This window comes from Melanaphis sacchari, unplaced genomic scaffold, assembly GCF_002803265.2.
Source record: "Melanaphis sacchari strain LSU unplaced genomic scaffold, SCAv2.0 Contig84_pilon_pilon, whole genome shotgun sequence".
In the NCBI taxonomy this organism is placed as follows: domain Eukaryota; kingdom Metazoa; phylum Arthropoda; class Insecta; order Hemiptera; family Aphididae; genus Melanaphis; species Melanaphis sacchari.
In genome coordinates, this window is record NW_020271599.1 from 1,333,598 (window position 1) to 1,360,269 (window position 26,672).

General features: G+C 27.3%; 1 protein-coding gene across 1 annotated transcript in view; it reads right to left on the bottom strand.

Annotated features, from left to right (window-relative positions):
• LOC112602182 (TWiK family of potassium channels protein 7-like) overlaps positions 1-26,672 on the bottom strand; it is a 110,292-nt gene that overhangs the window by 5,127 nt on the left and 78,493 nt on the right. Inside the window, exons 4-5 of the mRNA XM_025350139.1 lie at positions 15,495-16,012; positions 71-789 (exon numbers count right to left, since the gene is read on the bottom strand). Coding sequence (XP_025205924.1) covers positions 71-789; positions 15,495-16,012 — 1,237 coding nt within the window. The remainder of the gene's footprint in view (positions 1-70; positions 790-15,494; positions 16,013-26,672) is intronic.

The window sequence follows — 26,672 nt, forward strand, 5'->3', positions numbered from 1 at the left end:
ACCGGCCATCGAAATGCAGAAGATTCCGCTGCTGCTACCGCTGTCCGCGCGTTGCGCATACCGTACACACCTGGTGATGCTGCTGCTGCTGCTGCTGCGACCACATCCACCACCAACAGCAGCACCACCGGCAGTTGCGCGACATGGCGGCCAGTTCGTCCTGCAACAGCTGGAAACACATGGCCACCACGGCCATGCCGACCAGTATGTAGCCGGACGACACGAACACGGACACGTCCTTGGTGGACTCAACGCCGCCCGGAACCAGCTCGCCGAACCCGATGGTGCCCAGGCTCGTGAAGCAGAAGTACGAGCCTTCCAGCAGAGTCCACCGCTCGAGCTTTTGGTAGATGAACGCGCCGAGCGCCACGTACGCCGCGACCACGGACAGCGACAACAGCACGGGCACGCGTTTCTGTCCGCCGCCACCGCCGCCGCCGCTACCGCCGCTCGACACGCTCACGGCCGCGGCGTCCGCGTAGGCGGCCGCGCCCGAGACGGTTTCGAACTCGTACCGGTGACGGTAATAGTCGCCGCCGCTGCCCACGTGATTGCTGGACACCGTGTTGGGTGGCGCTCGCTTGCCCTGTTTATCACGTCCGCCACCGCCGTCGTCCCTGTCGTCCCGGTTTCCGGGCGAACACATTCTCGAGTAGATGCGCCGGAAGTTCTTGGCCAGCGTCTCGCCCATCGTGGACAGGTACAGCAACATGAGCGGTATGCCGATCAGAGCGTACACGATCGTGATCACCCGGCCCCACGGCGTCTGCGGCGTCACGCTACCGTAACCTGAAAAAAAAAAAAACAGACGGTTGACGAACGGAAATGAATTTACGGAGGTGGTGAGGTGTTTGGGACGTCCGTCCGCACATGATAATTTCACAGGTAATTTCGTTTTCGAATCGTTTCTCCCCCGGAACCTCCCGCGCTGTCCCGTTTCAACGACGGACGTTGTTTGGGAGGGCACTTTTCGACGCCATACGATTTAGTATGCAGTTTGTACGGGTTTGATTCGCGAAATTTGTACAACTCCGCTTTTTCAAGTGTAAATACCGATTTACATATAGACGGTGTCGGGGAAAAGCTTTAATGTGCACGTTCGAGCATTTCTTCAACACCCTTTTTTTTTATTCAAATGGAATACATGGAGCTAGTGCGTTTTTTTACAACTATTTTGTGGGCAATCCGTATGAATTTTAATAATTACAGTTTAGAAAAAGTTTTTTTTCGGATTCTCTGATTTTAGAAAATCTAAAAGTTTTGAACAATTGACATAAATCGTTTACAAAAAAAAAATAATAATAATAATAACATACAAAAACAGAATTGAGTATAATTCAGTTTGGTAAATAAATTTGTTTTCCATAAATAAACTATTATTATGGATGACCAAAAGGACTGACATGAATCATGATCTTCAGTTGTTTACTAAGGTTTGGTAGTATTAAAATTTTTAAAAATCCCTAGATTTTTTATTCGGTTTTGTGACGGTCAAAAATAATAATAATAATAATAATAACGAATTAAATGTAGTTTGTTAATTAAATTAAAGCCCCTTTTAAATTATTAAACCGTAACGTATAAACTATCATTTCGTATATCATATAGATTAGATGTAATCCACACAACCAGTGTGTGGTTATACACCAAAGTTTCTAGACACACTTTATTATAATTACCTTAAGTTTTAACAACTTACATAATGTAATAATAATATATTTTGGACGACAATTATTATTCATCTTGCTCTCTAAAGAACAAAACTGGTAAAATTGTATACTGTTAGGTAGTTCAAAATGTTCAGTCGAGTACAGTTTAATATTATAATAGTGTATAATATTTAAAACATTCAGTCTTTGCAAGCAATCAGGATAATATATTTTTATTTTTAACTATAGTGAAATGCATTTTTTTTTTTATTAACTAATTAATATTTTAATTTAAAATCTTCATCAAATTAATATAGTTCGTACAATAATTAGTAAATGTGATATAGGAAGAAGTCAAAAGATATGTGTGGGTAAATTTCCCAACAACAACCCAAGAAATATTAATTTTAAAATGTATTTGTGGAACAACAGTCATCAGGTATATAATATACTTAAACACATAAACTATTCAACTACACTGTTTTAGTTTATAAGAATAAATCCTATAGTAATTTTTTTTTAAACATACAAGTTAGTGAATATTTATATTATTTAACCAATTTATATATTTTTACAAGCTACTTGTCAGCCTGTCACCCTGATTGGAAATAAATAAAGTTTCTCTCAAGGATTTACTTTTTTCACAATTTATAAAAAAAAAAATCATATACTTTTATATTTTATACTATAATAAATGGTTATCATTTTATTAGCAATTTATCTGAACGTTAAAAAATTAATTGACTATCTTAAAATTGTGTGAGACTTAAAATAATAATAAAAGTTATATCTAGGTACTAAATTTGAGTATAAAATCACAATTGAAATATTTTGTCAAATCATATAAGCAGTTAAAAAAATAAGTAAATTTACGTGACTTATAAAATCGAGAGTGTATTAAATGTTGATATAATTTCGAGAAACGAAAAGTCAATAATCGAACGCTAAAACGTAAAGTACTCGACGAGTACTACCCGTGTTTTAATTTTTTTTAGAAAATGTGAGCTATTACGACCCTGGTACATTTTTAATCAATATTTATGGCATTTTTTTTTTAAATTCATTACGTATTTAGTTCGTCGCTAAAGTAATTTAAGTACCCGAACCGTGTCTATAATTACGTTAAAGGCACATATACACACACAAGCATGCACACGCTCGTGCAAGCACATTTATAATATACATATATATTATTGCACTGTACTAAATACATTGTAGAGTAAAATATACTATCCAATACTGGTAAATTGTACCCTGACCGCCTTCGGTGACCACAATTTTCATTTCGTTATCGGTAGTTTCGTTCACAGTTTTTGTTACAATCGAAAATACATGTTACAATGCTGATATAATAAACAATGTATACCTATAATATATGAATGTATACGTACACTAATTTTATTATTCAAATAGGACGATATCAATATCACACCGTTCTGTGCGACAGTATGACAATATTAAATACACGAATTCGGGTATCGGGTATACGTATATTACATATATTGTATAGTGTATACTAAAAAAACTATTATATCATAGTTATTACATTTCAATACAATTATAATATAGTTATGTATTATAACGATGTACAGTATATTATACAATCTGATCTAGGCTGTAGAGTGTTTGAACCATCGGTCATGTTCGGGCATTGTGATCGAAATATGATGTGTAATGCATCTGTACAAATTGCAAATTACTATGGTTTGACGTATTAATTCTAATTGATTGTGGTGATTGGGACATGAATAAATAGTTATAATATCTTAAAAAATATAAATTTATGTTCTTCAACAAAATATCTAGTGAAACATTTCAATATACTATCATAAGCACTGAAGTTTTACGATATGTTTTAAAAAATGTTAAAATGCATTTTAATAATAATATTTTTTTAATATTTAAATGACAGGCTAATAGATTATTTGAAACATAAAAATTGCATTTGTTAAGCAAAACATTTTATTATGTGTAATTAATAAAAACTAGCTAAAAATTGAAGGAATGGTGTGAAATTAATCTATCATGTACACAAACACCAACTTACCTATAATAATCACCATGACAGAATATTTTAAAATAAATCCAATAACAGTTAGATGAAAATCACAACATTAAATAATTTATTTAGAAAACTAACTAGGACAATACGGAAAGCTTATCTCCTGCAGCTGCTACTATACGACTGGACTTGCCTTATAATATCAAGCTGGAAAATGTTCATGCCTAGTAATGAACAGATTGTGTCATGTGAAGAAGGTAAAAGTAATCTAACTTAAACATGTCACATAGCAGCTGGATGTTTAAACCCAACACTTGTACTTTTATAGAGGAAGTCCTTGCTGATAAAGCACACCTAGATATCTATAGAATGAGCTTGGTCATAATAATGACCAATAATTAACCAATGTATAGGTTAATGAAGAAAAATGTTTACTTCATTAATAGCTGGCTGTAAGCAGACTGTAGTCCGTAATCGAAAAAAGATTTTTTTTAAATTAACAACACACCTGAAAACATCATTTAAACCTGTGATAGACATAAAAATAAATATATTTAAAGTAAACCAACAACTTCATAACACGATTAACGGAGAACAGCAACCGCTGCCTGGACATCATAACAAATGGAACATGCTGAAATCAAGAATAAACTGAAAGTATATAGGTGTTTTTTGAACACAGGAATCACATACTGTGATTGTAAAAGTGAACACACGGATTTAAATAGGTATACAAAATATGTCATCTAAGCTCTGTGCCGTGCATACCCAATGACTTAATAAATACAATGGACACTATTATAAATATAGTCAAGCTAACAATAAGGGAATAAAGTGAATATACACTCGCATTATACTAAAAAGGACGCTATATACTCGCATGCATTGTCCCCGTTTATAAATGTAAAACATAGCAAATTTCACGTCCATATTAATAAATTTTACTCTTTTGTTTTCAATATTTGAGTGAATTATTCTATAATAAAAATAATTTATATTAAAATTTGAGGTTTTTTAAGAAGGAATCTTGGAGGCTTTTATTGATATTTACATTTTTAAGTAAGTTATAATTATTTTAAAATTCTTATACATAATTCGTAATTAAAATATAAATAAATTTCTTCGAATCTATCTTCAAATTTTATAATACAGGAGTTGACTTTTATTTTAAAAACAATATTGAATGTATTTATTTTATATATCATAAACTTGAAATTAAAATATATCATATAATATTATATTATATACACTGTACTATACTTAATAGCGGGATTATGAAAACGTGTCAAAGTGTAAGTATTGAAGGAAAATAAAACAAGAAAAAAAATATTAAAGAAATAGAGTTCTAATATTTTGATTTCATTTTTTTCGTATTTACTCTTCGCACACGTATCGAACCGTAAATACTACGTTAATACCCTATTACATATACTAGTATTTGATATATATGATGCACATTGCCATCGTCGTTGTAACATAATGTAACACAAATATTTAATAAAAAAAAAAAAAAATAGTTAACATTGTTCACTGAAAATAAATTAATTGTATTATGTTGATTTGTCATTGTCATCTCATACATAACTCTTGTTAATATTCTTATTCTTATTCTTCTTCTTCTTCTTCTTATTATTATTATTATTATTATTATTATTATTATCATCATCATCATCATCATCATCATCATCATCACCACCCGAAATCTGGTCGAATTACTGTGTATAACGCTCATCTTCCCTTCTAAAAGTCATACATTTACTATAAAAGCTAAGAAATATTTAGTTGGAAAGTTAAAGTTAAATCGCAAAGTTTTTTTAATGTAAAATTGTTGATTAACGCCTAGTTGGTTTTAATTCATAATAATTTTCTAACTTAACGAGTTTAATTGAATGTATTCAATTATCTAATCGAACGTGCTCAAAGAATTACATGTATTAATTTTAGTAATTACTAAAAATATCGTGATGTTCTGTAATAACTAACACTGCAGATGACTAACGACTGGTTAATAAATAATAACTAATAAATAGTATTTAAAAGAAAAAAAGAAAAAAGAGAGACATTTCTTATCATTTTCTTATATTACATATATATGGTTTAAATCAATCCGAAAACACCATACACTGCAATATAAAAATATTATTATTAATAATACTATAACCATAGCATTTAATACGTATATCACCACATACAATTCAGGTATTCAAATCCTTTTGATCATACATATAATATAATATAATATAATATAATACGATATACATATCATGCATTGAATATTGTATGCTATCGAATCGTTGAAATATTATCTATTCCATTTGAATATAAATTTTTCCCTCAGTTTTTCTAGTCAATGGCCATTATTTATAAAATTCGAGATGGATATTACATTTATAATACTGTACGCTTGTCTTTCGCACACGTCCTTATCACGCATGGCACTTAGTTTACTGTTGAAACACGTATTATATACCTATATACTTATTCGATGATAATATTATACAAACCAAATATTATGATTATTATATTGATAATTCAGTGAGTCAATAAGAGGTGTTAGTTTTTTTTTTTTTATTGATATATGTATAACGTATATTCGACTTTTATTCTTTCCGACATTTATTTGTATTTTAGTGAAAATGTTATTTATAAAAAGTTCACTGCTTTCATTAAAAACGAAGTCTTTCTCGAAACCGGAACTCTATTTTCTGACTCTCCTGACAAAACCACGTATAAATAAACATTTATTTATACTACGTGATTTGTCATTCATTTTGCGATAATTCTTCTGCGTACCGTAGGTAGGATTATGGTTGACTTCTGATGAGATTTCTAATTTAAATATTTATTTAATTTTTTTTCGTTCACAATTATTATTGTTATTTTAGTTATGAATATTTACGTTCGCAATGGGACAATACTGTGAAATATTATATCAAGTCTCGAACGTTATATTTTTATAACACAAAAATATTATTAAAGCTGGTAGTTAAATCAAGTTAAGTAACAAAAATATCAAACTTTGACGATTAAAATACTATAAAAATATAAAAATATTACAAAATAAATTTTCGTTTCATAATTTTTCTGATAATATATTATTTTCAGAAAATTAAAGGTACCTATTATAAATATATTATAATATAGATAGGTATATAGATTTACGCGACCAAAAGTTAACTTTCATAATTTTATGTTAACTTCTAAAAATACTTAATGGCTTATAAATTATTAAATAAAAAAAAAAAATAATAATTATCCCTTATAGTCAAAACGTTATTTGATTAAAACAAAATGCTTATTAAATAATTATATGTATATACTGTATATGGTGTTCTTCAAAATTAACTAAATTGTTGTAATAATTAGTTTTTACATTACTCCTACAACATTTTAAAACCACGTGGCACACTATTTATACTAAAATATATTTATTGTGTTATAGATTTACCTATTGATAAATATATTTTAATATATAGTTATTAGTTATTATTTTATAATTTAATTAACTTACTGTACTTGTAATCTAATGTGCTAACACATTTTAAATAATAATAAATTTTAAAAAAAATTATTTATTTGTGTACCACATAACTATATATATATAAAAAAAAAGAATGACTTCCTAAAATGCAAAAAAATAATATACAGTGTTTATTGTTCTATTTTAATAATATTATAATTATTATTACTCAACTTAATATCACCACTGTCAAATTTTTATTGAACATTTTTTATGTAGCAATCTTCTTGTAATAAACACATTTTTGTTTAATTTAAAAATATCAGACTAATATAATATGTTATACATAATATTATGTATTCAAGTTTTTACACTGAACATTTTACAATGTAAAAATAAGCTTATCTTTGTATACCTAAGACTATAATCTAATTTCAAACTGGTAGTATCAAATATTAAAAGATAAAATTTGTAATAAATTTTATATTGAATTAGAATCATAGTAAAATAATTATTATCTTAATTAATTCATATAAATTATAAGCTGAGGCAAGTATATTAAATTATTATGGAAGGTCTATAAACATATTATATGAAAAAAAAAAATAGGAAAGACTATAACGTGCATTATGTTGTACAGCTCAGTTATTGGATGTATAATATAGGTATATATCATCTACAAATCCAATCTGACCATTAAATTGAAAAAAAGGTTAGTACAAGCGAATAACAAAGAGGGGATACGATAAATGCCAATCATATGAGAATAAGGCGTGGTCTCTGAACAAATAAATAAAGTGCCTACGACAATGAGAATTTGATTATTGATATTATTAGATATAAAACTTTAACCAACTACATAAATTATAATTTTATGTTATCGTTATGAATTATATGATTATTGATATTTTATATTGAAGATTAGGATGACCATCATACATCTCGTTTAAATTCGGATTGTCCCGCTGTCCCGACAAACTCCGAACGGGACGCTTTTTATCCCGTTTTTAAAAGATGTTATCTTTTTAATCCCGTCATTTCCATATTATTAAATAACTTCTGCAAAAAAAAATATCAATCTATTAAAAAAATATAAAACGATTTAAAAAAAAGCAACATAGAATTATTATTTGTTGATTATCATTTTATAATTTTAATAAATTGTAACTTAAATTTAATTTGAAAAAATAAAAATTATCATATTAATAAAAAACTTTTTGTCCCGTTTTTTATTTTTATAAAAATGGTCACCCTATTGTAGATTGATAATGAAACAATTTTTAGCTTATGTACCTATAAACGTACCATAATATTGATATTGTTGTTTAGCGTCGCTTTTATTTCAGATTAATTTAAATTCGTACAATATTAAATGAAATATTTTTCGACTGTCTCATTCTAATAGTAATCATACAAAAAGAAAAATATGACGATCTCTACGAAAATATCAAAGTATGGGAAAACGATTTTTCATTTTTTTTCAGTTTTGAATATTGTTTTAATCCTAACTCCGAAATGTGATTTAATATACCTATAATAGCTTATGAAAAATAAAACCGATGTGTAATATAGCATATAATAAATATAGCGTATAATAATATGTCAAATGGTTATAGATTATTTATGATGTGCGCGCGGGAAGCGTGTTACTTTATTAGTTTCTTAGCGTAAACACCTACTGCAGTGTAGACGCCCAAAACAGTGTATATAAATTATATAGTCGCGCATTTTTACGAAAAATGAAAATAACAACCGTACACAGAAAATGTCGTAACAAATTAAGATGAATTATTAAAGGTCACGCCATCAGGGGTTGTTTATCCTAGTAAGTATAATATATTTATTTATTTATTTTTTTTTGACAAAAATAATATATTTATTTAGAGAGAGAAAAAATCCATTCCGCATCTTGTGCGTTTAACATTTAAAACCATCTTCACTGAATATAATATTAACACAACAAACTACCTATCTACCAGCACAGTTTACAAGTTAACATTTTGTTTTTAGAACGAGTCTATAGGTACTACAAGCTCAATAGTGCGGCTGCAGTCTAATATTTATCTTTGTACGATGATAGTAAATCATATTAAATTTTGCCTTTGAAACAAGTTCATACGCGTTATGTACATCACAGGCCATACCATAACATTTTATTAAAATAAAATACATTTTCGCTATATAGTCGTATCTCATAGTGCCAAGAAGTGCGCGCATGTTATTGGTCGAACACGATCCATATATAAATATTAATTTAAGCGTTTGAATTTTGTGGTTAATTAAAATTCACTACATCGAAAAAGGAATTCGTGGAGATAGGTACTGTATTTAACGTTTATACCATTATAAATATATCGCTTTATCTAAACGTAGTCATAAGAAAAATAATAAAAAAATAATAATATCAAAGATTTTGATGGTATAATAATTTGACGTTCCACTAACAAAATAGATATAAAATATATTTTCAATAATAGTTTTATATTATTTAGACCTAAAGCTTCGTTTAATTTAACTGATACACCTACCGCGGTTTAATTTTATATATTATACCTACATTGCACACTTGTGAGCAAAATATTTTTGATTTTCAATAATGACCAAAATCCGAATCGTTGAAATTCTACTATATTACATCCAAGTGATTCAGTTTTTTTCATTTAATAATTATTTTAAAATTTTGAAATATACTTAAAGACCACATTATGCTTAAATTTTTTTTGTACAACTGATAAAGGATTATGTGGTAATACAAACTTAGATTGTTTTAGAAAATTAAAATTTAAGCTATTAATTTTTATAGTAAATTATTTAAAAAATACTTTTTTCTAAAAATTTTTTTTTTTTTAGATACTAAAATGAAATTGTTTAAAAAAAAAAATATGAAATAGGTGTAATATATTGAATTTTGTATTTATTATACTTAGACCGTTTTTATAAATTATAAATTCATAAATATTGATGATTCATTGTATTTACCAGTGTTTTTAAATCGACATATTTCCAATATATTTCAAACTAACTACCATGGATCGTTTATCCTTCGTATACAAAATTATATGACTCAAAAGTAACTCAATCAAATTTTAACTTTGGTAATTAACTCTGTATAAGTATGCCAAAGGATACGTAAATATTCGGGACAGTCGTATTGTATAGATGTTTCGTCAAAATTTTGATTTTTATTAAAATAACAAACGATGTTTATTTACTACAAAGGTTTTATGAAGACTCCCTCATTTTATCATAAGTATCTTTTCGAAGTTACAAATTCCTAATTTATTTCTTCAGCAAATACTGTTAGAGTTTTAGTTTTAATCTAATTTAATTTCAATTGAATTCGAACAGTATTAATTTTTTGCAAAGGGCGCATAAGAAAATAAATTTAATACATTCAGTTGTGCGATACTAATTTATCGACGATGTTTATATTATAATATATACGCTTTGAACACCCTTGAGTTTGAGAGGAAGAAAAAATGTAGAATAGAAAAGCAGTTTCAACACAGATATATTACCCGAGTGATGTATAGAAACGCGTATGCGTATATTTCCATAAGGTAGAGTAACGTTTTTCTTTTCACCGTCGAACAAATAAACGAGAAAAAAATGTGTTTTTTCAACTCTATAATTTAAACATCGTAGAGTTCGATGGTACGTTGAGTTTCATACAAATTGAAATTACTGGTAAAACAATTTGAATAATTTGTGAGCATAATTACAAAGAAAATGATTATTACAACCATTAGAATGTATAATAATGTGTGTGACGATTGTTTATTTATTGAGTTGAAATTGTTTTAAAGTGCATTATTTTGATTTTTATAACTTAAAATTCTAAACCAAAAAATTAACTATCACACCATTCTTTACTTTCAGTATATTTAAAGCAATAAGAAAAAGGTAAAACACTTTGGAATTCTTTTCCAAATCATTTTTAAAATAAAATATTGGGTTATTCTTATTTTATAAACGTACGAGAATAAAAGCATAATAATCTTTAAGGTGAGATATATTTTTGACTGAAAAAGTAATTTTACTGTTTACTCTTCACAGCAGTTTAAATCTTTTAAAATATTAAACAGAATTAATACACTTATACGAGTACATTATCAATTTATATTCTAGAAAATTCGAATACAATATTATAGTAATATACATACAAAAAAAAAAATATCACATTAAAAACTTCACTTCATTATTTTTCAATTTATTCATGATCGAAATTGAAATTTCTTTAAAAACATATTTAACTGAAACCTTAATAATAAAATGTATTATATAAGTGATATTTTCTCCGACAAAAATAAATAAATAATAAATTAATAAATGATAAATATTTAAATTATTCCTTGAAGTCAGATCATTGTATTATAATAAGAGTAGAAATAAATTATTATAAATCTATATATCAGGGATTGGAACCAAACCGAAAAGAACCGATATTAAGAACCTCACCGGAACCCTAATTTAAATTTTTTTTAAAACCATAACTTTACCTGAATCGATACTTTTTTCATTTTTTTAATAGTTTCTTACGATTAATTTCGGTTTGTAATAATTCTATTATTTTAATTTTTATTTGTCACTAATAAATAATAAGAATTATGAATTAAAGTCTAAACAAGTACCTGCTTAAATATATTATTATTATTATTATTATTATTATGAGGATTAATAATATTAGTAGGTATTAAAAATACTAATATTTTTTAAAGAATCGAAATGAAACCAAATTTTTTTAAGTATAAAATCTAAACAGGAAACGAAACGTAGTTTTTATCTTATCATAACCGAAACTTAAGTTTAAAAACCAAAAAGGAACCGGAACTAAAATTTTAGTTTTTTTAAAACCGAAAAGAAATCGAAACCAAAATTTCAGTTTTTTTAGGAACTTCACCAGAACCAGAACAGTAAAAATCATCAAGGTTCTAGTACCTGCTATACACTACAATTTATTATATATGAATTAATAATAAATACAATTGTATACGACATTTTCTTTACTGAAAGTTATTTTTGTACTTGCTCAAACTTCTTTGAACATGTTTGGTAGTTGAAGTTGTTTACCGATTATGTGCTCAGAAAAACCACATCAAACAAATTCAAAATGTAAAACCCCACTTGATTAATTAAACAACTAGACTAGATTTTCAATCAAATGATAAATTTAAAGTCAAAACATTTAAATTACCATTATAACCAAATAAATGCCTACTACAGTTAAATAATTTATAATAATAGATGCGACTACCTAAATCATTGTAAAGTAACTAATATGTTTCACAATTAATACAGAATTTTGAATATTTAGGTAATTGGCTTTATATTTGTGTACACTAATACATAGTTATAAAATTGTGAAGTACTAAATACGTGTTTTTGTATTTTAAATATATTTTAAATACCTACCTACTTAGGTATATTTATATTTTGTATTTAAAATTATTTAATACAAACAATTTTTTTAAATATTAATATCATAAAGATTTAACACTTTCAGCATTAAAAAGTTCAGTTATGACTACAACATATTAAAAGAATCGATGAGAAGATGACTTTATCCATTTTCGTTTCTTAAATAACTTATATAAGTACATAATTTAAGAAATAACTAATAAGTTTTAATTTATAAGTATATAAATCGTATTGATGTAACTATTTTATAAATCACAATTTAAAAAAAAAAAAAAATGAAGTGTTTTAAATTATTTAAAATGCTTTTAGAGTATATTTTTAAATAAATACTTTTTAGAAAATATATTCAAATAATTATTTGAAAAGTATTTTTAATAAATATGTAACAGGTAATAAGTATGATATTAAACTTCATTCATTATTGATTGAATTCTAAATTACTTTCGAGTTGCTTATTTACTTAGTTCACATTATTTATTTAAATGTAATGTCACTGTTCAAAAAATATTTAACTTTATTTAATATTAAAAAATATTAATTTTCAGTTTTAAATCAGTTTCACTCCATGTTGGTTTTTATAATTTGATAGCTTAAGCTCAGACTTACAGCGCTATACGAACATGGACTATTTTAATAAATAAAAAATATAATTTACAAGTGTCATTTTAGGAAAAATTATATATACCTCGAGATTATGTATGAAAATGAAACATTTTAAGCACTGTAAAACCATTCCATTACAAAAAGCCCTTTTTAATATATATTTTTAAATTTTATACATCTACTTAGTATATTATTATGATTATTATGTCTTAGTTATTGTTTGATCATTTGTTTTAATAAATTTAATCAATATAAAGACATTTAACAAACTTATATATTTATAGATTTTTATATTTAAAATGTCCATTGTGTTTTTTTGGCTTCGTTTGATAAATTATTGTTGTTTCATTGAAAATAATTGATTTGCATTGTAAAACAAACAATCTACAATGTACTAATTCAAAAACCCTGTGAATTTTCTACATTTATCAAATACTTATCCAAACGGTACAATAAACAATTAAAACTCTGTAATTTTAAAGGAAACAAATTTTCTCACAAGCGCACTTTTCGATTTTATCTTACAATTGCTAACAACCATAAATGCAAGATGGTATGCAATTACACGACATAACTAAATGTTTAATATAAATACATATTGTATTGTATCAGATGTGTGAATACCATTTTTTACTAGTCAAATATTATTAAATCTGTTTTTGAGACAATATTTTTGACGTTTTATAACGAAGATATTCTTAATATTTTAATTTACAATAAGAGCGGTATTGTTAGGGAGGGGGTGATGATTTGAATTATCTTTCTGTTTTAAATAGGAGTGTGTGTGTGTGTGTGTGCGAGTGTGTGTGTTTGTGTAATTAATTAAATTCTCCTACAGTACCAAGTATAATTAACATATTAATACTTGATGAAAATTAAGTTTTAATTAAGACTCTATAAAAATGTAATTATTTAGTAATTCATAAAACATTTTTTCTTTATTATTTTTTAAATATAATTTGACAAACAATTTCTATGGACTTTAATGGAGTCATGTCTTTTAATCTAAATTCACCTCCACTTTTCTCACTTATGATTCATAAAACTAGTTATTTATTTATGTATATATAATTATAGTTGATTGAAATAATTATTAGATACACTCGATGTTGTTAGTTACATTATTTGTTGACCATTAAAGTATTTTAATTTGTAGCGCGCTACACTGAAAGCCGACATCTTGCAGTTTAATTAATAATTAATCAACTGAGCTAACACAGAAAAAGCGTCAAAAGCTTTGACACGTGTCATTAAAAGTAAAATGCACGTGTGCTTGTTTACCTATATAACACAGTCGTCAAATATGTTAAAAATGTAAAGCATAACAGCATAATATGCATATGTACATATAATATCTCCTCTATAATTAATACGAATGCACATAATATGCAAACCACGTTTTAAGTACCTACTCACTATATTTATAAATGAGTCACTTGACATTATTTTGATTAAATGTTAAAATGTTCCTTTAAGTACTCTAAACAACTTGTTTATTAAAATTATGACGAAAACACATTGTTGCTGACATAAATCAAAACCAAAATAATAAGTATTAATAGAATATGTATAATACATAATTTTTAATTTAATTGGTTTTCTTTTATTTTCCATTAAGATTTGCTTTGAAATACATGATGGAAATTTTAGAAATTGACAGCAAAACTAATAGTCATTTAGCATTTGTAGGTTTCGAAGAGTAAAAAGATTACGAAAACCGCATTAAATCAACAGAAGTAATAAAGCAATCATACAAAAAACTAATCTTATTTTTTCCCGTGAAATAATACATAATTTTCAATTATTTTTTTTTACGTGGTACTCGATGTAATAATTAATAAATCACTCAACCGATATAAGAATAAAATGATGACGTTATCGGTATTGTATGTAACTCGGTTTTCACATATACATTATATTTTTAATAACATTTTTGTTAACTTTACACTATCAGAGTACCCGGCCAACCTTTTATAATAAAATGTATAATGCATCCGCCATTATTAAAACGTTCAAACATATCGACATAGGTATTTATAATATAATTTAATTAAATAATATTTATGATAAGTTGCATAAATATAAATTAGTTAATTGAATGGTTCTCTAGTATTGAATTGACCAATCGCGGGCCACTAAATCATGTTTAAAGAACCATTAGTTAAACATATTGATTCATTAAATGTATTAGACTTTTATTTTTTTCAGATGTAAAAGAAGTATAATTGTGTTTAAAAGAAAACAGAATTGTTTTTGTGGTTTTACAGCAACTTATTACCTTTAACAGACATGGTGTACCATTATGTATGTAGACCATACAATTATTTGTCATTGTTTTTATGTCACACGGTATTTTACTTACCAATAGTGGTGATCAATGTCAATGAGTACAAGAACGATGATGCAAAATTCCACCGATGTCTTCGGTCTACTTGATTGGGACCACCGTACTTCCGGATCAACGAGTCTTGGAACTTGAGGATTTCCTCTTCGGCTAGCCTAGTCCAGTTATCTCGATAAAGGATGTTCAGATCTTCGGTGATCTTCCACAGCTTCTCAACAGTCTGCGCCCTGAGTTTGTCGTTCCGTGCTAGTAAGAACTGCGACTGCGACTGTTGCTGTTGCTGGTGGTGTTGTTGCTGTTGCTGATGCTGTTGCGGCTGATTGTGCTGCTGTTGTTGTTGCTGCTGTTGCTGGGTCTGGGGTTGGGGTTGTGGTTGCTGATGCTGCTGTTGACCACCTCGAATTGATTGCATACTGTCTCGACCACCATTTTCCAACGTCATGAACGTGAAAGCGCCGAACATCGTGTAGCCCAACACTATTAGACATATGCCGGCGCCCGAAAGCACAGTCGGAGCGGGGTCACAACAACTGTGGCTAGAAATATAATAAAAACAATTTTTTTTTTAAATATTTTTAATCTTTGAATATGAGCGTTACGCGGTTTTTTGATATACTTAAAATACTATAATATTTAAAATCTGGTATAAAATCAGTATGTTTAAAATGAGAATGCATTTATCGTTTTGATCATAAAATAAAAAAAAATAATAATAAAATGGCAAACTGCTTTGTTATTTAATGAGTCTTTAAAAAAAAAATTATTCAACGAGTAAGGTGTTTTAAACATTTTGCATTGAATTTTCGGTATCCTATACACTCATGTATTTATTATTATATTGGTACTATCGCGAGTAATCAAAACCATACATTATATACGATAAATAAACATTTCAAAAATATCTAAAATCTACTATTTTATATAACCTTATATGATACTGTAGCAAATGTAAAACATGTAAAATCTTTTTATTTTAATAATTTATGTTGTTGTGGCTAATTAAAATAAAAACATTTCGAAAGAAGTATATTTATTATATACATCTGTGGGACATACATACAAACTTTTATATATGTATATAGTTCATATATGTATTTATTGGACATTTTTAAATTTAAAATCGAAATCGTGAAATAATACTATCTATGTACGTAAACTTTTACACAGCAAACAAAAAAGGGTCTTTCATCGAATCATGTTTGTTAGAAAACAGAGATTACCTATCAACAGTAAATCCGAGCACACTCAAACAATATATTTCTTTTGTTTTTAGTGTTAAAAGAAATGGTCATATAGTTAACGCTTTGTTCCTTAAACTACGCGACAACTCAATATAACTAATATTAAGAATATTGCAATAAAGTCCGTTGTGCACAGATACGAACGGATTAGAAGCAACTGATATTTTATGTTAAGTTACACACACGTGTTCCAATCCTACTAACTAAATCTTACAAACAAACCTTACACATGAAAAAAAAAATAACTTTTACTGTTCCTATACACAGTTAATGGTCATAGTTTCCGAGCTTAAATACGATCAATAAAAAATAAATAAATACAATTATACAAAATTAAATATTTACATAAGCACGTTCAATCTATCGAATATAGAATTTAATTTATTACTTAAATCGTATAATAATAATCAATACGTATTAAAAATGATAAATAATTATCATTATTTAAAATTAGAATTATCTTCTACGCTTTTAAAATTGTTGTAAAATTCACAAACCATATTAGCAAGTGTAAAAATAATTTTATGATGCAAAACATCTCAAATGAATAACTATTATTGATCTTTAAAGATCGTTTTACCATTCATTAATTAAATTTGCCAATTTAACCAGTAAACAAAAATATTTAATATGTATATAATTATGTACTAAAATTATTTACTGAATATTGGATTAATGTTAAAAAAAATTGCATTAGATCTTCAAAAATATTGGTAGAATAGCGGTAGCGATACAAATCGATGCATTATTGTTGTACACAAACATGAAACTGATAGTAATACGCAAATACGCTTCAAACTGTCATTTAACACCATTAAAATTGTAAATGGACTTTTCAAGAATGTTTAAATGGAAGAACGACGTGATACTATTCCAATATCTAATCACAGTACAAAACAGTTATACTTTAAATCACTTCTACAGAAATGCGTCGCGGTGCCGACTGGCGAACATAATGCAAAGTTAGACAATATGAGATTTTTTAACATTTAAAATGAAAATCGAGTTCACATGTAAATTTAATGAAGGAAACAAAAAAATAGACAAATAACATGGATGAGAACAAAATACGTAGAAGCGGAATGTTTAGTTGAAAGGTGAGAATTCAGTAAACGAAATGTGGATCGTAGTCCGTAGAAAGGCACACAATAACGAAAAATTTCATTTTTTACCCATTGACTGAACGTTTTTATGCGTATTGTTTTAGTCAAAAACTAAAACAAAACTTAGGTTTATACAAAAGCTATCCGTTCACAAACAAACCCCAATTATAATGACCTCTTACCAGATAAAATCATAACCAAAAACATAGAAATGTAATTTTAATCAAAAGACTTTGTTGTTTTATTCAATGTACTTTTTGGAAATCGGCTTGATTGTTTTTTTTTTTTTTTTTTTTTTTTTTTTAAATAAAAAAAGTTAGTATCATAATATTTTGAAATACATCATTAATGACAAATATATTGCAATTTATGACTTATGTCACTAAAGCATATGACCATTCAAAATGTATTGGGTTTCAATAATATACAATATAATATTTAGTGTGTAAAAGATAATATTGCATTGATTAAATTAGTTTTTGAATTAAAGTGTTGAGAATAGTATATGTTGCTACTTAATACATTTGCACAATTATAGATAAAATGTAATCGTTAAGCACGTGGACCATTATTTTAAAAACAATACGTAGTTAAAAATGTCTATAACTTTCTAAAACATAATGTTACTACAACAGCTATTAGTAGAATTACATTTACTCTCCTCGTAGGATGTATCAGAATCTTATTAGTGCATACTTTGATACTCGTATAACAACAAATGACCAAAGTTTAACAATACAGCCGTATACCTAAGAAGAATAAATGTATTAACTTCAAATGGTATACCTACGATAGTATAAGAAAATGCAATGAAATATATCTAGGTTTAGCTATTATTCGAGTGAAATTTTAATAGTTCAAAGGAAGTAAAAACCATCGGTTCCAACTAAAAATATTATTGAAATGTTTGAATGAAACGCAACGGTTAATACAATCAAATTTTCAGTTAAATATGATAAATTAATCAAACTGCTTTGAGTTGATAAACTCGAAGACATATTATACTGATACATTATATTATAATATATAATAGAATTATTTTCACAGTAATAAACTATTCCAGTCAGGGCCGGATTTAGAACAAATGCCGCCCTAGGCCCTTTTAAATATGCCGCCCCTACCCCAAGAAAAAAAAAAATGTTGTAATTATTTCTAATAAATGTATTTCATTTTAATGAAATTAAAAACAAATAATTATAAATTTCAGTATCATGCGCCCATATATTTTACACACAAATATCTATACTATAATATTAATTTACGCAGTTATATAAATGCATAAAATATTTATATGAATTTTTTTTTTAATTTCTTACAAAATTTGCCACCCTAGGCCCGGGCCTCACGGGCCTAGGCGTAAATACGGCCCCGATTCCAGTCTGATGTTTTTCAATAATACTCTGAACATAAATACAAGTAAATATTCGCGAAGAGCTTCTATTTGCTTTATACGTAACAGTCATTAAAATTTAGTGCTTTGAGATTATTTGAAAAAAAAAAAAAAACAAAAACAATTAATTAATCAACCGTTCCGACGTAAAATTCAGGTAAATATCAAATTATTTAAACCGTAGTTAATTAGTACAAAGGTACAACACACCGTACCGTAAAAGTTTTACTTAAAATATGTGTGAGTGTGCGCGTGGGTGCTCGCGCTTGCGCTATATATATAGCTGTATAAAGAATACGGGTGGACTCTCATTTTGGTTTTCTTAAAACAAACGAGTAATAACATTATTTTGGTCACGTCCTACGACTACAACAACCACACGAAACTGTCGAAACTGCGTGTATACTACCGAACCGTGACCGCCGATCCAATACGTTTACTATGGACTACATCTAAGAAACTGTAGTATAAGGTAATTGAAAAACATCAGATTATAGAAGTACGGCCATTAGCTAATTTGTGGCATCGTATGTTCCGTGGGCGTTGCTCGTTTATAGCGCACAACGCGTAAACCGAATCTTGCTTTGCGCGTACACAGATGATGACCACCGTATTATTTTTTCGTTGTACACAACCGCGTATAATGTAAGTATAATATTTTTACGAATATTTTTCCCGTAAAGAGTAAATATATTATTGATACACAGGTACGTAAGTGTACTGAAGCGCGAGGAGCAGTCCAACGCAATGCGATATGTAATCCTCATCCTTGTCTTTATGTAAAATGTATATAAAATAAAAGGTCTTTTGTAGTATCTATCACGTTTCTGACGGTATTATTGAAATTTTTAATGTTTTTTTTTTTTTTTTCCATAAGTTGTTCAAATAATAGTACTCCGAGTTTTCTCGCGTTGCTCTTTTCTATATTTTTGGCTAAGTGAAATGCTCGCAGCAGAATACGTACGTTGTTTATCGTTTTCCCACTTTTCTAACGAAACTTTTGAATAATTTCACGGTTTTTTTTTTTTACTCTATTATACCAACTACCCTCCTCTTTTCAAGTGTCACACCTCCTCATCTTATTTTCCAATTTCGGTCTTGTGAGGGAAAATGAAGACATACATTGTGTATTAATGTTCCAGTGTTTATCATAGAGTTGTTGCAAATACCCCCTACTTTCCCTAAGTATAACATCGTTGGAGTATTTCTCATATTTGACCAGTTACGGAAAGAGAAAAATATGGTAGGTACACATTGTGTCTCAGCGAAACGTATAAAAGATTTTTTTTTTTACAGATAATAGTATCTATTTCCATATTTAGCTAAGAGAAAATAAAGAGCACACATATATTTCGATGTAATTGCCTACCTATTTTTAAGTGGAGCATCTGAATAATTTTACGTTTTATTTTTCTTTACAATCAATGTCGGGTTATTCAGCTAGATAAATAAAATTACACCCTATAAACTGTAATTGTATAATATAATATGAAAACATTTTTTTTTCTGTGTTAAAACCTGTGTGTTTTTATACTAGTCTATAGCCCGCAAAAAAAATTGATCATGAGTTATATGCTATATCTACTTCCTTTTAAAATTATTTAAAACGTTTCATTAAAAATAATACGAAATATTATATTTTTTTTTTTTTAAATTAAAAATTAAAAATACTTTGAAATTATTACTCTATTTTATTGCGCATAATTTAAATAGTTAAAATAATGAAATTATTAATCACAATCCTAATATTAAAATATTATGTTTGATGAGCTGATAAAAATTGATTTATATAATAAAACTTTGCCGTTTATTTAATTTAATAATTGTTTAATATTTTTGGATAATAACCACGTTCCTCTTAAGAAACATGCAATAAATACTTGGTTTATAAACAGAATTTATCTAAAAAATGTGATTTAATTAAGTACAATTTAGTAAGTAATAAATTAAATAATAAGTCTTTTTGCAGATAAACAAGGAATTCATAAATTATGTATCATGTATATATGTGTTCATAGTGCATTACGGTTTTCTATTCATTCTGCGGTGTCGGCCGTTTTTTATAACTCTTCGTCCATACAACCGTATTTCAATGATATGGACATTTTATAGTAAAATACCACCCCTCCCCTCCCCACCAAAAAAAAAAAATCATTTAATTCTTAGTTTTTACAGTTAACGTTATAAAAGCAAAAAATATTACGAAAACAGAATTTTGAAAAAAAAAATTATTATTATGGTAACGAATGATTTCTGAGTGTACCTATACATCATTGCATCAATCGTTTGCAAGAGGTGCTGGCGGCAAAGTGTAACAAATAACAATTATTATAATAATCATGTCGATCTTTATCAAATACTGTCATTATTTTATCACACTATCATGGTGTAATTTATTGTAACTATTAATTTTAAATAATATAATTAAGTATTTTATACCTAGTGTGATACAATGTAATATGATAAATAAACATCTTAAAACACAACTTATACTATACGTTTTTTGTACTAATAATTTAATGGTGAATGTTCACACAGTTTTTTACTCCATCATTGACTTTTTGATGTTTCAATATAGATGTAAATTTTGTGACTAATACTCGTACTTCAGAATGTTTGAGCTGATCACCAAGAACTTATGGATTACTTCCATGTCAAACGTATTTGTATTTTTTCATTAACAGTTTCAATTTTTTTTATTAGACTTTGAGATAAATATCATAAATCAAATTCACAAGTGATTTCTGAGTAAAATGTTTTCAAAAAATGTATCATTCTTACATGGCTTTTGATTGATAATAAATCAGTTTTGAATTATCGGTACCAATTAATTTATCAGTTAATTGTTTACAGGTGTTTTTTTTCTAAAACTCCCAGCATCATTTTGTTATTGAATTAATTGAAAATCTACCATACGTCCAGAATTAATATCCATAAAAGTATAAGTTCAATATTTGACACAAAAACCAGGTGAGTCATACCATTGATTATAGAATAGTCTATTCTATAATCAATGTCCATACTATATCCAGCAAGCCATAACTATCCACATTTTTTGACATAGTTTATCTGTTCTGTTCTTTTTTTCTCCCAAATTTCTTTGATAAGAAGCTGGGAATATTTATTAATAATTTTATCATGTGTTATTTTACTAATCATAAAAAATTTAAAACTTGAACGAAATATCTACTTTAAAAGTAGCAAATTAAGTCATCATAAAAATCATTATCTGTAAATGATATGTTTTCTCGTCTTACATTACTTGTATTCTCCTTCCTATAATTTGACTTTTATTCATTTTTACTATGTATACATAAATCAATATTTGGTTTTTTAAACTCTTAGCCATATATTTTTTTTTAATCCTTCAGAACAGGATTTTTTAATTATCATATTTCCATATCTATTTTTAACATTATTTAATACAAATATTTTTAGTACCGTACCTGATTTTAAACGAAGTGCTCTTAATTTATATTTGTCTCCTAATAATTTTTGTTTCATAATGTCTGAGCCATCAAAATCTAGACTTGTCAAGTGAAGGGAACATTTTATAATAAAAATATTATATTATAATAACAGAATTATTGGTTGATTGAAAATATTAGCACTTACAAAAATTGGTTTTTTTAAAACGCACAGGTGAATTATTGCAATTAGGAAATCGATTCGTTCTTATATTGCTTTTACAACTAAAACACTCTACAATACCACATTATTTTCTTTGTAATAAAAATATAATGTAAACTGTATTATAAATGTTTATATAATATTTTAAGTAAAATGTACAATACAACATACATAACATTGTATAATATTATATGTGTATACTTGAATACTTTACTGACACACAAGTGTACTACGCACTGCAGACTACTGACAAATGTATTATTGAAACACTATATCAGGTATAAAAATGCATTAATCAGTTAACAGTAAGTGTTGGGTATTATTTATAAGTATTTATAAATAGAGCTATTTTTATAATTTACAAATAATCAAATATTGCTGGTATCTACGTTTGCTGCCAACGCGCATGGAACAGCTGACACTAACGTAAGGCATATTCGGTATTCATCCGTTGTTCTATAATTTGTTTTTTAAAATTCTGTTTTCACGACGTAAAGTATCAAAACCAATTACTAATGTAATTTTTTTTTTAACTAACACGACAATGACAATGACAGTAATAAAAAATTATTTAAGTAAATCTAGCTTTTTCTTTTTCTTTTTTTTTTTTTGTCTCCCGTATACCACGTTATGTATAGGTAGGTAGTCACATTAATAATATTATATTCACATAATTTTCTATTTTGATTATTCGACCACTGCCGTTGTCCGTTTGTATGTAGATGTCAAAACGATTTACACGTATCTACAATCACTATTTCGAATAACGAATAGTTTTAATTTTATTGAACATTGTTTTTATATGATTTAAAGCTATTCAGCTATTGCAAAACAATTGTTTTTTTTTAAATACTTTATCTGTTATATTATTTAAGTGGTTAACATTAATTTGAACTCCAACATATATTATTTATTTAATATTTCGAAGTAAAATATTTTGCGAAGAAATTTAATACATGAAAATTAAATCAGCTTTTTGTTCGAAATTAAATTTTAACTTGGTAGTGAAATACTATCAACAATATTCAGCTCTAAAATATTAAATAAAAATGTACGTTGATGCTGAAGCAATAATTTAAAAAAATAAAATAACTAATAACAACTATTATGATAAACACTATGATTTATTTTCTCAAAATTCGATGCATAAACAAAATAGTGTTTTACTAAAAATAGTTAAAACTTTTTTAAATAGTAAATTTAGACATTTGAATAGATCATCTGGTGTATACAAGTTCGTATGAGAAGGTGCGTAGGTATTTTTGTTCATAAATTTATGTAAGTATATAGGTAAGTGGGTGGATGTGTGTGCACACGTTTTTAAATTGCTCATAATTTACTATAACTATAAATTTACACCCTTACCATTCGGTATTGTATTTTGAAAATTAATTAATAAAGCTAAACCACTTAAATTACCAGAGTGAAACAAGTGAACTAGAATGAATCCCAATATATATATATATGTATATGTAGCATAATATTATTATAATATAATATATTAATGTTACATTAAAATAATGTATAATATACATATTATTATAATAGTATTTCACATTTACTCAACGAGTTGCATTTTTATCATACTCGTATTGTTAAATATTTTGGATTGAAAACATTTTTCGATGATGTTATTGCTGCTTCAATGAACAATGATTATAATATTGACGAACTAGGTAGGAACCTATTGCGAATTCATAATTATCGCAATGAGAACAGTTTTTATTTTATAATATTATTTTTTTAATACTACCTAAATTAAATATTTTATAATATTATTGATTATTATTGTGTTGACATTTCTTTTGATCAATTAGATTTGAAGATTACAACAAGAAAACTACATTACAGTGCTAAAATAAATTAAATATGAAAAACAGTGTAATATCTTGAATTCATTATTTATATTTTATGCTGCACAAAAAAATTGAGCTAATTTAAATTTGAATATTATTATAAATAAATAAAAATAGATACATACACAATTCAAAACATATTAATTGAAGCAATATAATGACGTTTTGACGCATTTAATTTGTTGAATTATGGTTATTAAACAGTAAGTAATGTACGTACAATTGTGTGTATATGAAAATTTAAAATTATTGAACGTATCGATATCAATTATTTAAATAGATAGGTTCCTGAAAAAATGAAAAAGACTATTTTAGTGTAAATACTTATAACAAAAATACTGTGACAATTTTCTCGTCAAAAAAAGTGCTACTAATCTACGGTTATTGAATCAGCTACGTAATAGGCAAATTTTTCGTAAAATGAATTCGAAATCCTATTTATTCTATTATATTAGCTTTGACTCATAGTTATGGAGTAAAGATTAATTCAAATTTAATTAACAATTAATTTGATGTATACTGCTCTTTCTGTCACAAGTTTTTATCAGTAATCGTTTGCGTGATCATTTTTATCCATACATTAATCTCTTCATAAACTCAGCACATTAATGTACTGCAATCATGTTAATAGTATATGCTAATAGACAAGCACCATATATGCATAAAATAATGTTCTCAATAAACTACTACAGGCAATTTCCTTATTTACATTATTTCATGGAATTAAATTTAAATTACATGCTGAATAGGTACTTACTAGTGATGGGAGTGTGGTATGTACAAGGTAAAATTGTATCGATAAAAAATTTACTGTTTTTTTTTTTTCAGTTTGTAACCCGTTAAATGTATTATAATTGGTTATCAATTGTGGAATATTTATGGTAGAGCTATCAACTAACATCAAACAGTATTTGATCACATAAACTAAATTTCCACAATTTCTTTTTCTTTTTACTTTTATACAAAAAATAATAATACAAGTTAACTATTAATCTATTATTCACATCAAGTTACATTTGTATAACCTTTTACTATTTTTCCAAATGACTGGTATACATTTTCCATAATTTCTTTTCACACACTTGAAACATTTCGATTTCGACCCATTTATCAAAATATATAATAAATAATAAAACCGTTTAATTCGACTTCACCATCGAAATTTCACTTTTTTTTTTTCAATATAATATCTAGAATATCTAATCTGCATGTTAAACATTTTTTTTTTTTAATAGTTATGTATTTTATAATATAAGTAATTTAAATCTATAATACGAAAATGCTGAGTTCGTAGTTCTCTCTTCCCAACAACAAATTGATCAAGGAAGCCCCGGCAATATTATCGTTCGTAGTACCTATTTATATTATGCACAGTTTGCGGGTAACAATAAAATCGGTCGAGAGAGGACGACTCTTTTCGCCGGTCAAATGCTGTGAGAGGGTACTGCCACGAAATTCCGTGCACGACCAAACCGCACATAAGACTTAATGTACTAGGTACCTACATATTATTATAGTTTATAATTATATAATATCGATTTTATCGCTTGTAATGAAGTTATCTAAACCTGTACGCGTACTACATACATTACCTACCTATACTCACATTGATATGGCGTAGGTGAAACGTAACTACAGCACGACTTTAAACTACATCACCACCACGATATCGGATAGGGGTAGTTTTTGTCCAACACGAGTATCCTTTAACGCTGTTATTGTTATTATTATTATTATTATTATATATATATATATATATATATATATATATATATATGGGCGCACGTCGTTTCCGCAGAGGTCCGAGGATTTCAGGTCGCATGTAAATCGGCTCATTCTACACGATAACATGAACGGCAAGTGTGTTGTGTAACCTAGACCCGAATATATACATCATGCATAATATATAGAATGCTGTACACAATTTATTGTGTATATATATATATATATTACATCATTAATGTTATTACAGCATG